This window comes from Rhinichthys klamathensis, unplaced genomic scaffold (genome assembly GCF_029890125.1).
Source record: "Rhinichthys klamathensis goyatoka isolate OS25496 unplaced genomic scaffold, OSU_Roscu_1.1 h1tg000242l_1, whole genome shotgun sequence".
NCBI lineage: Eukaryota > Metazoa > Chordata > Actinopteri > Cypriniformes > Leuciscidae > Rhinichthys > Rhinichthys klamathensis.
The window spans coordinates 2,385,040-2,397,802 of record NW_026606764.1 but is presented as its reverse complement, the minus strand read 5'-3'; the positions used below and the strand labels follow the sequence as shown (position 1 = coordinate 2,397,802).

Below are 12,763 nucleotides of genomic sequence, written 5' to 3'. Positions count from 1 at the left end.
GCACACCTAACATTAAAGTTTTCAATATTTTTTTATATTGTAATAATTTCACATTTAAAGGTGCTATATGTATTTTTTAGCGGCCTCTATCGGTGATGTTTCAGATTGCAACCAATTTTTACAAGAGCGCTCGTGCTCGAACACAAGAGCGAGCACTCATGGTACACGGCCATACTGAGACTTTCAACACACCGGAGAAAGCGTCACACAACATGCTGGAAACTCATGTAAACTCCCACTGCAACGTTACAATAATAGGCTACTTTTATCAGCTTGACGTTGAACTAATGCTCCATGCTCGTACCATGATAACGTTACATTGACTGCATTTAGCCGACATGTGGTGTTATCTAGAATTAGGCATTTCACTAACTATTCGTGTATCTAAAACAAAGCGGAGGTCTCCATAATTCAAACGCTCTGCCGATGTTGATCCGTGTTTTCGTCCTAAGTCGATCCGATTGACGTTTGGACTGACGAGGTTCAGCAGATAAAACTTTTTTTTGTTTTTTATATTTTTGTGGAGTTTGTGTTGGAGTCTGTGTTGTGCTGGAGGCAGGAGTTTTTGGGTGTTATCAGAGTCCATGTCGTCAGCTGCAGGGACGTCACGCCATTTGGAGCAGCCATCTTGACGGAATAGAAAATGCTAAACCACCGGTGATCATACAGCTCGTCGCAAAGTATTCCTATCATGCCCGAGCGATGCTGTGCATTTGGATGCGATCAGATACGTGATCCTACAAAAGGAATATCTTTATACCGTATCCCAAAAGAAACAAAACGGAGAAAAGTGGTTGGCGGCAATAAACAGGCAAAACGCATATGCATTCCTAGATCAGTTAATTCGTTAGGCTTATTATCACATTACATTCTTTCGTTTTCAAATACCAAAAGCTGATCTTGTATTTTATTTGACACTTCTTATAAATCGTTAGAAACACAGGTTGAGACAACAGTCTCAATGACAGTTTATCATACAGTGACAGTCAGTGATACGTATAAAAAAGCATATACCGGTAAGCATAGGCTATTATTTAATTTTTCTTGGATCAAACTAGATTAAACAAATTCGTTAAAGATACACTCAATCTTGTTGGTGATTTTGTTTTGTGTTTTTCCCTGTAAACTCAGTTTAAAAATTATTACTATAATTTGGTGATAAAAATACTTTGACCAACCTTTGCGGTGATGATTAAAAAATCATTTTCTTTTAATGAAACTCCAGTGTAGCGTGATGGGAAGTGAATAAGGTAGCTGTAATGTCACCGAACTCAATGTCAGGAAGTTTTTCTACATATTTAATGCCTGTAAAAAGAACTTGTGGTGCTTCATATGGATATTTGATTCCTAATTCCTTTATCTTCCTCTTGTATATTTATTTTTGTGATGCTAATAATAAGTGCGATGACATGACGTGGTGGGGGAAAAAAATCGATTCTGTTCAGTATCGAGATATTTTGCACCATGATTTTGCGCATGCAATTATATCAATACTGTAGCGCAAAGTATTGCAATATTTAGGCTAATTATACTAATAATTATATTATCAATGGATCTCTGAGTAGCCGACGGATGTATTCCGTCAAAATAGCTGACATGCGGCTAGGGGTCACGTGACTGGGAGATCCCTGTAGACTGTATATAAAAAGGAGAGAGGCTCGGGAGCGCGCATGCACGTCACATCCGATGGATTTTGCAGAAAATCCGACCTGGAGACTTCACATAGAAATAGGAATATTGGCCTTCAGAGGTAATAGCAAAACCCGACAAGTGGATCATTGTAATGTGTGATTACAACCCCTTCACACACAGGCAATAAAAAAAAGGATTCATTTTAGAAGAAAAGTTACATATAGGACCTTTAATCTCCAAATGAATGTAGAAACAACATAAAAACAGTAGCCTATATGTTAAGTATTTGTTTAATGGAATCTTTTTATGAAAAAAGGCCAGTATCACCGATACCAATACTGCTACTGATGGTCTCTATGAGATAATCTATTAGGCCTCTATTAGGCTTTTAAAAAATATAACAACTTTTAAAGTTTTTAAGTGAACTTAAAATAATCTTCACATAAACCCTTTATAATAAATGTCACATTTACCTGTGCCCTTCAATATATCAGGGCTCAATTTTTTCTGTTGACCCAGTCAGACTGGTTCAGATTTAGATTTGCCCATTGTTTTTGAGCCATATAACCTTGTAAACAGTGCTTTAAGATTTTCAGGTAGGTCTAACAGATAGGATATATACAGAAATTACTGCATAAATTATAAATTAAATCTAGATTAATCCTTATTAAAGCTACAAACGTTATTCAGTCAAGAGCAGTGAGTAATTTTCTCTTTTTCCTTTGTTCTTTGATTATCCTTAAAGACAGACAGCAGTGGGTTTATTAGGCTGCTGTCACTTTAAGACCTGACACACATGACTCTGCATCCCTTTTTCTCACAACTCTTTACGTTCATTTAAGACTTCATTCAGCTATTTTATGACTTGACATAATGGCCATTTTTGCATAATTTTGTGTGTTTTCGTCCGTTCAAGCGCTGTCTGAAGCTGCTTTCTGTGCTCACGAGTGTGTGCATGACAGACAGGAGATTGTTAGACGCGCGGCAGTACCGCACTGCCTTCTCTTTTGTGTCTTATCATGCTTGAATGATTTAAAAGCATTTGCATGAATAAGAGCATTATCATATAATGTGACGCTAGCCAAAGGATAACAGAAAAACAGATGTTGCGTTCATTGCCGTTAAATTTTTTTAAAATTGTGCCTAAATGAAATTCATTTTATTTCCAAAATAGATAAGTTGATATTTTCTGTGGTAATCAACCGCATGCTGTACTGCATATTGTTTGACTTTCATTTAAAGCTGAATTTTATGTATGTGAAGTATGCAATCAAGCCTTTTATCTTAGAATCAACTCGTGGACTCAAACTGAAACCCCTCAACTCTTCAGTATGTCATTGTCTTGTTATTGATGATCTTTCTTTATCGTACTGCTGTCTTAATCTTTCCTCTCTCAGGATGGATTTTGATGATTTCTGTAAGTATTTCACAGACCTGATTCTGTGCCGCTTGATTAATACGTCGTACTTGAGCATCCACAAGACCTGGGATGAGGAAGTGATGCAAGGCTCCTGGAGTCGCCACGACGACCCTTTAAGGAACCGATCTGGAGGCTGCGTTAACCACAAAGCCACGTTCCTCCAGAACCCACAGGTGCGACACTCATTCATAAGTGCGTGTTTGTGGTGTAGTGTCGTGTACTGAAGAGCGTCACTGTGTTTTTCAGTACGTGTTTGACGTGACGAAGCCAGAGGATGAAGTTTTGATCTGCCTACAGCAGCAGGACAAGAGAATCCGATCCAAAGAAGGGAAAGGAGAGAACGTGGCCATCGGCTTTGATATCCAAAAAGTATGTCAAGTCCCCTTTATTTGTATAGCACTTTAAATACACATTATTTCAAAGCAGCTTCATAACAGTCATAAACCGGGAAAGAGCAGAATTAATGGCAAATTCAAAATCTGCCATAAAGACATTAGTGTCATCATTCAGGTTGAGTCAGTGCAATGTTGAATCTATTCAGTTCAATAACATTGTAAAGTTCATCAATTATGAAACAAGTTCAATTCAGCTATAAGTAGCTCTACAGAAGACAATGTCATTATTCGACTCGAGTCTGTTCAATAGATATTTAAATGTGCATAAAAAACGAATGTAATGGAAACACAATTACTGCATAAGTCCCTCGATGCGCAACATACTCAAAGGACTCAACAGAGGATGTGATTGGATAACTAGACTAATTAGCGGACCAATCGCATCTCAAATGTTGGTTTGGTCGTTCTGAAATGCATTAGTCAAAGTCTGTCATCAAAATGATTTGGTATAATGACTTCCCAGAAGCCTCTCACATGATTGCATTCCCAAAAACCAGGCATCCAAACGCAAGATAACATGACAGAGTTTATTGCATTTCATCTGCGTGCTGAGACGCAAATAATTAATGATGTACACAGTGGCTTTCCCAACTGCCGCAACTTTTTATTACAGATATTTTGTCAATTTCCCAGGAAGTGATGATTTTGTTCTCTTGAACACATTTGATGGAAACGGTGCTTTATTCACAAATGTTTTATGCAATATTCTAATTTTGCACATATATTAAATTGACAACTTTGGATGGAAACAATGTTCGACTCAGTTCAATAACAGTGTTGATGTTGCAAAATTAGTGTCATTATTCAGCTCAATTCAGTTTTCAAGTTTTGTGCTCACCCAAAAGTGTCAGTGCTGTTAAATCGATAATTTTACTGAATTCGAAGTGTCTTTAACAAGCCGAAAGGTGACATTGGCAAGGAACCCAAACTCCATCAGGTGACAGAAATGGGGAAAAAAACGTTGGGAGTATGTACACATGCACACCTATTTGAGCGAGATGTGTTCTTTAATAGGTGGAGCTCAACCGGACGTACCGCATGCACAGTATTCAGAAAACGGTGGGCAGCTCCATTTACATTAACTCCCGCAGCGTCTTTCTGCGCAAGGACCTGAAGGAGGGCCGCTATGTCATCATTCCCACGACCTTTGAACCCGGCCTGCAGGGAGACTTCCTGTTGCGCATCTTCACGGATGTACCTTCCGGCTTCAAGTAATACGTAATATATTGGACATTATTTTCTTTTTGCGTTATGGATAATGAATGTATCGATGAAGATTGTGTGGTTTTAAGGGAGCTGACAGTAGACGAGCCGCCCCAGACGTGTTGGACGGGGTGTTGTGGGTATCCAAAGCTGGTCACGCAGGTGCACGTCCACAGAGCAGACGGACTCAAGGCTCAGGACTCAGATGGATGTAAGTCATGTCATGTTCTCTCTGTTTTTTTTTACACAATACACCTTATAGAAATGCTCTGGATAACAGTTCTGATCAAATATGATAGTTCTGAACACATTCAAAATTTCCGCCAATTTTTGCCTTCTGCCTATTCAAATCAGGCATGTTCATGATGCATGTAAGAACATCTAAGTTGTTTAAAATGGGGAGAAAAAAGTCTAGTTCAAAATGCATGTGCCAAGTTTTTAGGAGTGTAGTGTATTTGTATTTATTATTATTCATATTTGTTATTATATGCACTTGACATTTTTACACATTAAATAAAAAAGGCTTGTAAATGTTTTAAACATTTTTCAAGCGTTTGCTTTGAAGCACTTTTGAAATTCTTTTGAAACATTTACAACCATTTTTAAATGACTCTAAAATATTGTGTTAAAACTACCAAGGAAAATAATCAAATATTTTTCTGATAACTGAAATGCATGTCACTGTACACTAGCATTCAAATGTTTGGGGTCTGTAATAGAGCCCGACCGATATATCGGCGGATTTTAGGCATTTTCCTAACTATCGGCATTTATAATGGCCGATAAATGAATATTTTAAAAAATGCGGGTGCGGTGATTCATGTAAGGGTGGCGCTGCCAATAAAGCACCTAAAAGCTGTCACAAGAACTGGCAAAAGTAATGATTATGAATACAACAAATATAGCAAGGAGATATTTTAATTGTTTATTAATAAACAAGTGTTTTCCGTCAGTGTCAGCCAAAGATGAAGTTGACGATGCTGACTCGCGATCTTCAGTGAACGCGCGCCAGAGAGAAATGCACATTTCATACGATTACATGAGTCTGTCTGTCTTTCGTTTTGAATTGTTCTGTTTAAAAGTAGACATTTCAATATAGATATATTTCAATTCTCAGGTCTATACGCTGAGTTTCGGTTCATGAGACGAGCTCCAGTTCACCCGCAGGCGCCTCCGTGTCGAGATTAGGCTATCTATCGTCTGCTATATTTCTTATAAATTAAATCCAGGCAAATGGTTGATGAAACATTGATTAAAATTAAGATACAATAAATACAAAACGAAATTCACTTTGAAACGAAAGGTTTTGTGCTTTCTGTTTGATGTCTATGTGAAAGTTTCAAAGCATATTTTAGTGCCGCTTTCAGAGCGCTCACGTCCGTAGTGCTGAACTGTCGCGTCTGTTACATTGTTTTTTCCTCATAAATGCGAACACGAAAAATAAAATAAAATGAATATTTTATGTAGCCTGTGGAGACTGAGAGCCAACCCTTCTTCATCCGGTGGGTAGTAGCCTACCGGGTACTTGTGATTTGCGCTGTGTAATTCACAGAATTGATTTCTCTGCTACAAGCCTCTATCACGTATTGTGTGAGCTTATGACTATTGCAAGCGCGCAGCTGAGAAGTCCTGATTATATTGTCTGCTATATTTAGGCCTACTTCTTATTTATTAAGGCAATTGGTTGATGAAACATTGATTAAATGCGTGGCGCGAGCGATCTCCGACAGTAAACTGATTCTGCTTTATCTAGGGTGAACAGCTGTTGCGACGCGAGCAGTAACGGCCGCGTCCGGTGTAGACACAGTGTTAAAGCTCATTCTGCCTATAACGCTACGTTACAACATCAAGCAATATTCCAAAAATGTATATAATTATAACACTTTATATAGGGCCATTTTGCATTAAGAGTAGCCTAGTTTCACGTTTAGTACATTTTGCTTACTAATTATTTAAAATAGTATAAAAGTACTGTACATATGTAATTAAAAACGTTTTCATTATGATATTATTAATTTTTACTTTAGTAAAAAGATCTGAGTTCTTCCTCCACTGGTAGAGATTAGAGGAATTAAGAGTAAAAATAGAAGATAATAAGGTTTTGTCAGTGACACTTTTTATATATTTATTGATACAAGTTATGACTAAATTAAAAGACAAAGTCATTAGTGAAGATTATGCAACAGTATTTAGAATATAATATAACATGCAATGCAAACTAGTTTGGTTCCAGCTCAGCTGTATAATTCTCATTCTATCATTCCCCCTGCCTCCATTACATATCTGTGTCACACAAGTGTTTGATCACCACATTTGAGTGATCATTGCAAAACGTGTTTATAAAATATATTTATTCTGTTTATAGCTACTGTGTAAAGTACCCATCAAAAGTTTGTACACACCAATAGGAAAGTGTCCAAACTTTTGACTGGTATACTGTACTATAATACACATAAATAATATTGCTACTGTATTATAATATACACATAAATAATATCGGCCGATATATCGGTATCAGGCTTTTTTTACTCCCTAATATCGGTATCGGCATCGGCCCCCAAAAATCCATATCGGTCGGGCTCTAGTCTGTAAGATGTTTTAATGTTTTTTAAAGAAGTCTCTTATGCTCATCAAGCATTTATTTGATAAAAAATACAGTCAAAACTGTAGCCTACTATTGTGAAATATTACAATTTTAAATAACTGTTTTCTATGTGATTTATATTTTCAATTGTAATTTATTTGTGATGCAAAGCTCAATTTAACAGCATCATTACTCCAGTCTTCATATTTTTGTGGAAACTGATATATTTTTTCAGAATTCTTTGATAAATAGAAAGTTCAAAAGAACCGTTTTTTTTTCCTTTCAAAAAACATTTGAATAGAAGTGTACATGCTTTAATCTATCAAATTTATATTATTATAAATACTTTTATTGTATTTATGTGATTTTTTTTAATTGAACAAATCTTGAGATACCATAAAAGTATTCTCATATATATCTTTGATACCATTAAATGATCTGATATTTTAAGAAACTTTGAGACAGTCATAAAACTCTACAGCTGTGTTCTCTGTGATTGTCATTTCCTATTTCAGGATTTGCATGTCACATGACAACTTTTTGAATTTTTTTTAGCTTTTTAATAAGACAGTTACCAACATGTGTATAATTGAAAATAAGTGCATTCAGATCTTGTATTTTGAAATGAATTGACCCAGTAGTTTGTTTTTGAATGGCTGATTTTTTTTTTCTTTTGTTTCAGCGTCTGATCCGTACGTCATCATCAGCTGTGAGGGAGTGAAGGTTCGTTCTAAGGTGCACAAAGACACACAGACCCCAGACTTTGACGTGAAGGCTGTTTTCTACAGGAAGAAGCCAAAAGAGCCGATCTGCATTCAGGTGACAGTCTTTTAGGAATCAGTTGTTGCTTCCATCCACAAAATTCCATTGCGCAAAAATGGAATATCGCATAAAACATTTGCAAATAAAGCACTGTTTCCATCCCATGTGTTTAAGAGAACAAAACTGGAAAATCGGGCTGGTCCGAATACCATTTTTTTGAGCCTCGGAGGGAAATAAAAAAATAAAAATAAACGAGGCTCAAACATCTATTTTGTTTTATTTGAGCACTTCCGTCAATTAAACAATTAACACACTAAAGCATGTAAAGCATTGAAATAAATATCAGTAAATAATGGTAACTTAAAAAAACCCAGAGTTAAATATTTTAAAAAAACATTTGTTTTATATTTCCACACAAAGACACGTGATATAGCCTACCGCTCTGCGCTTTGAGAGGGATGTGGGACACGGGCAGGAAAGAGACCATCTCTTTTCTAATATCTTCATGTTTTCTACTTGTTGTAGAAGGTCTGAAGAGTGGATTTTATCTTCCACAAGGGCAAGGGCTGTGTTTGATTTTGCGCTGACAGAGAAAGCGAAACTAAAATCTCCCGCGTTATAAGTTTATTTATTACAAATAAACTTGACGCGCCTTACCAAATCTAATAACAAGCACAAACTGTGTTAAAAAGAATTTGACGTGAAAAGGTAGGCTATATTTCCTACAGCATTTTTTCTACTTTACCACAGTAAAGAATGCGAATAATAGGCCTAATTAAAAGCGAACCAAAGGAAGAGACGTTTATAATCCCCTGCGAAAATGGGTGAGACGTGAGTGAAGATTTGGGAAAAGAAACAAGAGATTCCATGTCCAGTGGAATAACTAATGGAATAACTCATTCGCTGATAATCGGGAGACGAGATCACAAAATACAAAGCCGACAAAGCTTACATTTCAGGGCTCACGCACAACTCTCATTCGTCATTAATCCAAATGTTTCCATGGCTGCGATGTAACATTTAATTGCTAACCTATTAATTATCTTTTAAACAAAGCTTTGTGCTTCACTCGCTTCATAATATTCATGTAAAACAGTTAAACAGTATTCACATACAAAACAAAACGTGTTTTGGTGGACCACCGCCAGTGCTACTCAGCCACCGCGGTGGTGCGGTTGTCAAGTTTACCGGCACAGCCCTAAATAACGAGTAAAAAGGCTTATATTCTATTTTCCACAATTTAAAAAGCAACGCAGCTTAACCCAAAATACAATCTCATGCAGTTGTGCACTCTAGACAGAGATTACTCCAGTTGCAGGGAACACTTTAGTAGGCTAAGAAGAAGCAAATATATTTATTAAGTATAACAAGGTTGGGCTCCTTCAACTGTCCAGAGACTGTCCATATAGCTAGGCTATATAAGATAATTGTAAAAAAGAGTATTGTATTTTGCCAGATTTTATAGTGTAAACATTGAAGCGCGAATGAGAACCGTTTCGAGGGGGATGGCCAGGTGTGCGAAAAAACAAACAAAAAAAACGAATATTCGAATTCCCAAAATTGAAAATCGAATACCAACCCACCGAACGAATATTCAGGTTCAGCCCTAAAATGCTCTCGTGTTATATTGTTTACATGCCTGGTGTTTGGGAATGCAATCGTGTAAGACCGTTCTGGGAGAAAATGAAACCAAATCATTTTGATGACTGGTTGTTCTGAAATGCTTGAGTCAATCCAACATTTGAGATGATGTGCAATGCGATTGGTCCGCTGGTTAGAACAGTTATCCAATCACATCCTCTATTGAGGCAACGCTGTTTGAGTTATTTGTTGCGCATCAAGGGATTTATTAGGTAATCATGTTTCCATCATATTTTATGCGCATGTCGTCTTATTGTATATCTGCCTCAATTGAGCCCATATGTTTTTTTATGTGCGTCTTGGCGTTTCTATCCAGCATTTGTGATATCCCAAAATTCACATAAAAATAGATGGATGGAAACATAACTATTGTCATGATGAATGGATTTCGTCGTGTTTCCCCCCTCTGTAATCTGCCTGTTATTCTCAAGTCTTTGTTTACTTTTCTGTTGTGCCTATCAGATCTACAACAAGAACCTTCTGAAGGACTCGTTCATGGGTCAGGCGACCTTGAGCGGTGACCTGTCTGACCTGCAGCAGCTTCACACCCTTCACCTGCGGGACAAAGGAAACCGGCAGAACAATGACCTCTCGGGTCTCGTCTCGGTGAGCCTCAGTACCAGCGACGTCCTGACCAACATCTGACGTCACTCACGGTCAACGCTGTTCCTGTGGTACTTTATCTGTTGTATTGCACATATATTTACATAGTCAAGGTTTTCTTTTGGGAATGTTTCTTGGAAGCAAAATGTACTTGTTTACAAGCACTTTTTACACCTTAAAGCTGTCATTTCCTGGTATTAGGTGCTTCCTATTGTGTTTGTCTTGGAAAATATATATATATATATATCGGATATTATAGGACATGCATCTATCACTATATGAAATAGCATGCTGTATATGCATTTATCTAATACCTCTTGTCACTATTCAGGTAAGGTAGTGCAGATATGTAGTAATGAATTTCAGTTTCATTTTTGTATGTTAACATAATTTGGCCAAACAATCAGTAATTGAAGGTAAAGGACTTTTTCTGTTTAATCTCTGTTTACACTAAATGTTTAAATATGGAGGGCATTCCTTTTATGTATTTTTCTCCTTGAAATATTTGCCATAATCTAGTGTTGATTTTTATGAACCTGTGCCAAGTTTGTCAAGCTTTTGTGAAATGAAACATTTCTCCAAATTATGTAGTGTTTTATCAGGTCTTTTCATGTGTTTACCAGAATCCAGGATTCATTTATTTTGAACATGGTCTTCGAAGTGAAGGTATCAGACAGACATGTGAAAATAGCTAATGTATAATGCATACAAATCTGTTTTAGAGCCATACAGCTGTTCTATATGATTTTAAACATTAAATATACATATTCTTCTATAAATATTGTTTACTATATGAAATGTTACACCCCTTGAGAGCTTATTATCTACTACACAGTGTAAAGACCAAGTATAGCCACCAAGTGTCAGTATGCATTCAGGAAGTGAGAAGCACGTCACTCAGCTTGTGGGTTTATTCCTTTTTTTCTCCTTTTTTATTAATTGTCTTTCAAATGGTAACATGCAAAACTAATGTACTTTTGTTTTAAGAATATATATATTTATTATACATTTATATAAATATTTAGATTTGGTCATTTTCTACCTCTTCACACACTAATGATAATGATAAACAAACTTCAACAACTAAATGTCATCATAGAGCCAAATTAAAAAATTATCCTGTTTTTTTTCCCTTTGATACAAAATGCCTAGACACTTTTTACATCTGTGCTTTTACATTTTTTACATCTGTGCATTTTACATTTCACATTTTACAATCACTATGAATTATTTTAATTTCATGTCTTACAATTTAATTCCGTGCAGTGCCTGTTGTCTGTTGTTTACAGATGAATAGATGTGCCTTATCAGAACGGGTAAAATAGCCAAAGAAATCTTGATCATAATCTGTGAAAATTTTAGTTTTTTTGTTTTATATTTTGACTGTTTTTCTCACTATTTGACAAAATGAAATAAAGTTTAGAATGTTCAGTTATTTGCCTGTAATTCTTTTTCTTGCACAAGTTTTGAACAGGGTTCCCATGATCATGTAAAACGTGGAAATAAATATATATACAGTGGGGAGAACAAGTATTTGATACACTGCCGATTTTGCCGTTTTTCCCACTTAAAAAAGCATGTAGAAGTCTGTAATTTTTATCATAGGTACTCTTCAACTGTGAGATTTAAAACAAAAATCCAGAAAATCACATTGTATGATTTTTTAGTAATTAATTTGCATTTTATTGCATGACAAAAGTATTTGATACATCAGAAAAGCAGACCTTAATATTTGGTACAGAAACCTTTGTTTGCAATTACAGAGATCATACGTTTCCTGTAGTTCTTGACCAGGTTTGCACACACTGTAGCAGGGATTTTGGCCCACTCCTCCATACAGACCTTCTCCAGATCCTTCAGGTTTCGGGGCTGTCGCTGGGCAATATGGACTTTCAGCTCCCTCCAAAGATTTTCTATTGGGTTCAGGTCTGGAGACTGGCTAGGCCACTCCAGGACCTTGAGATGCTTCTTACGGAGCCACTCCTTAGTTGCCCTGGCTGTGTGTTTCGGGTCGTTGTCATGCTGGAAGACCCAGCCACGACCCATCTTCAATGCTCTTGAAGTTCAAGAGATTTCCAGGACGCATGCGCGAGAACTGACATTCTTCTTCTACTACTATGTACAGCACGCGTCTTCCTCTGCTTGTAAGACGCGCGCTGTGTAGTGTGTAGTAGAAGAAGAATGTCAGTTCTCGCGCATGCGTCCTGGAAATCTCTTGAACTCTCGTCTCAGGCCCACAAGGAAGCAATGGAATAGTCGAATAAAGTCGTTATTTTTGTTTGTTTTTCGCACAAAAAGTATTCTCGTCGCTTGATAAACTTATAGTGGAGCCACTGTAGGCACATGAAATATTTAAACATTTTCTTTAATGACTTTCTGGGCCGTCAAGTATCATTCCCTTTGGCAGCATATGTAGCAGTGATCCACCTCTCAGATTTAATCAAAAATATCTTCATTTGTGTTCCGAAGATGAACGAAGGTCTTAAGGGGTTGGTACAGCATGGGGGTGAGTAATTAATGACT

At 36.7% G+C, this 12,763-nt stretch overlaps 1 protein-coding gene and 1 long non-coding RNA gene across 2 annotated transcripts in view; one reads left to right on the top strand and one right to left on the bottom strand.

The window, feature by feature from the left end:
• Positions 1–10,918, top strand: part of capn5a (calpain 5a) — a 33,863-nt gene extending 22,945 nt beyond the window's left edge. The window contains exons 8-13 of the mRNA XM_056265882.1: positions 3,030–3,225; positions 3,299–3,421; positions 4,462–4,658; positions 4,740–4,861; positions 7,917–8,053; positions 10,100–10,918. Of these exons, the coding sequence (XP_056121857.1) occupies positions 3,030–3,225; positions 3,299–3,421; positions 4,462–4,658; positions 4,740–4,861; positions 7,917–8,053; positions 10,100–10,282 (958 nt within the window). The 3' untranslated portion in view covers positions 10,283–10,918. The remainder of the gene's footprint in view (positions 1–3,029; positions 3,226–3,298; positions 3,422–4,461; positions 4,659–4,739; positions 4,862–7,916; positions 8,054–10,099) is intronic.
• A 319-nt stretch (positions 10,919–11,237) lies between these two features.
• On the bottom strand, positions 11,238–11,641 carry LOC130100467 (uncharacterized). The gene is made up of 2 exons (XR_008808879.1): positions 11,442–11,641; positions 11,238–11,405 (listed from the first exon to the last, which is right to left on the bottom strand). It is a non-coding gene; the product is annotated as an uncharacterized LOC130100467 (long non-coding RNA).
• Between the last annotated feature and the right edge of the window lie 1,122 nt (positions 11,642–12,763).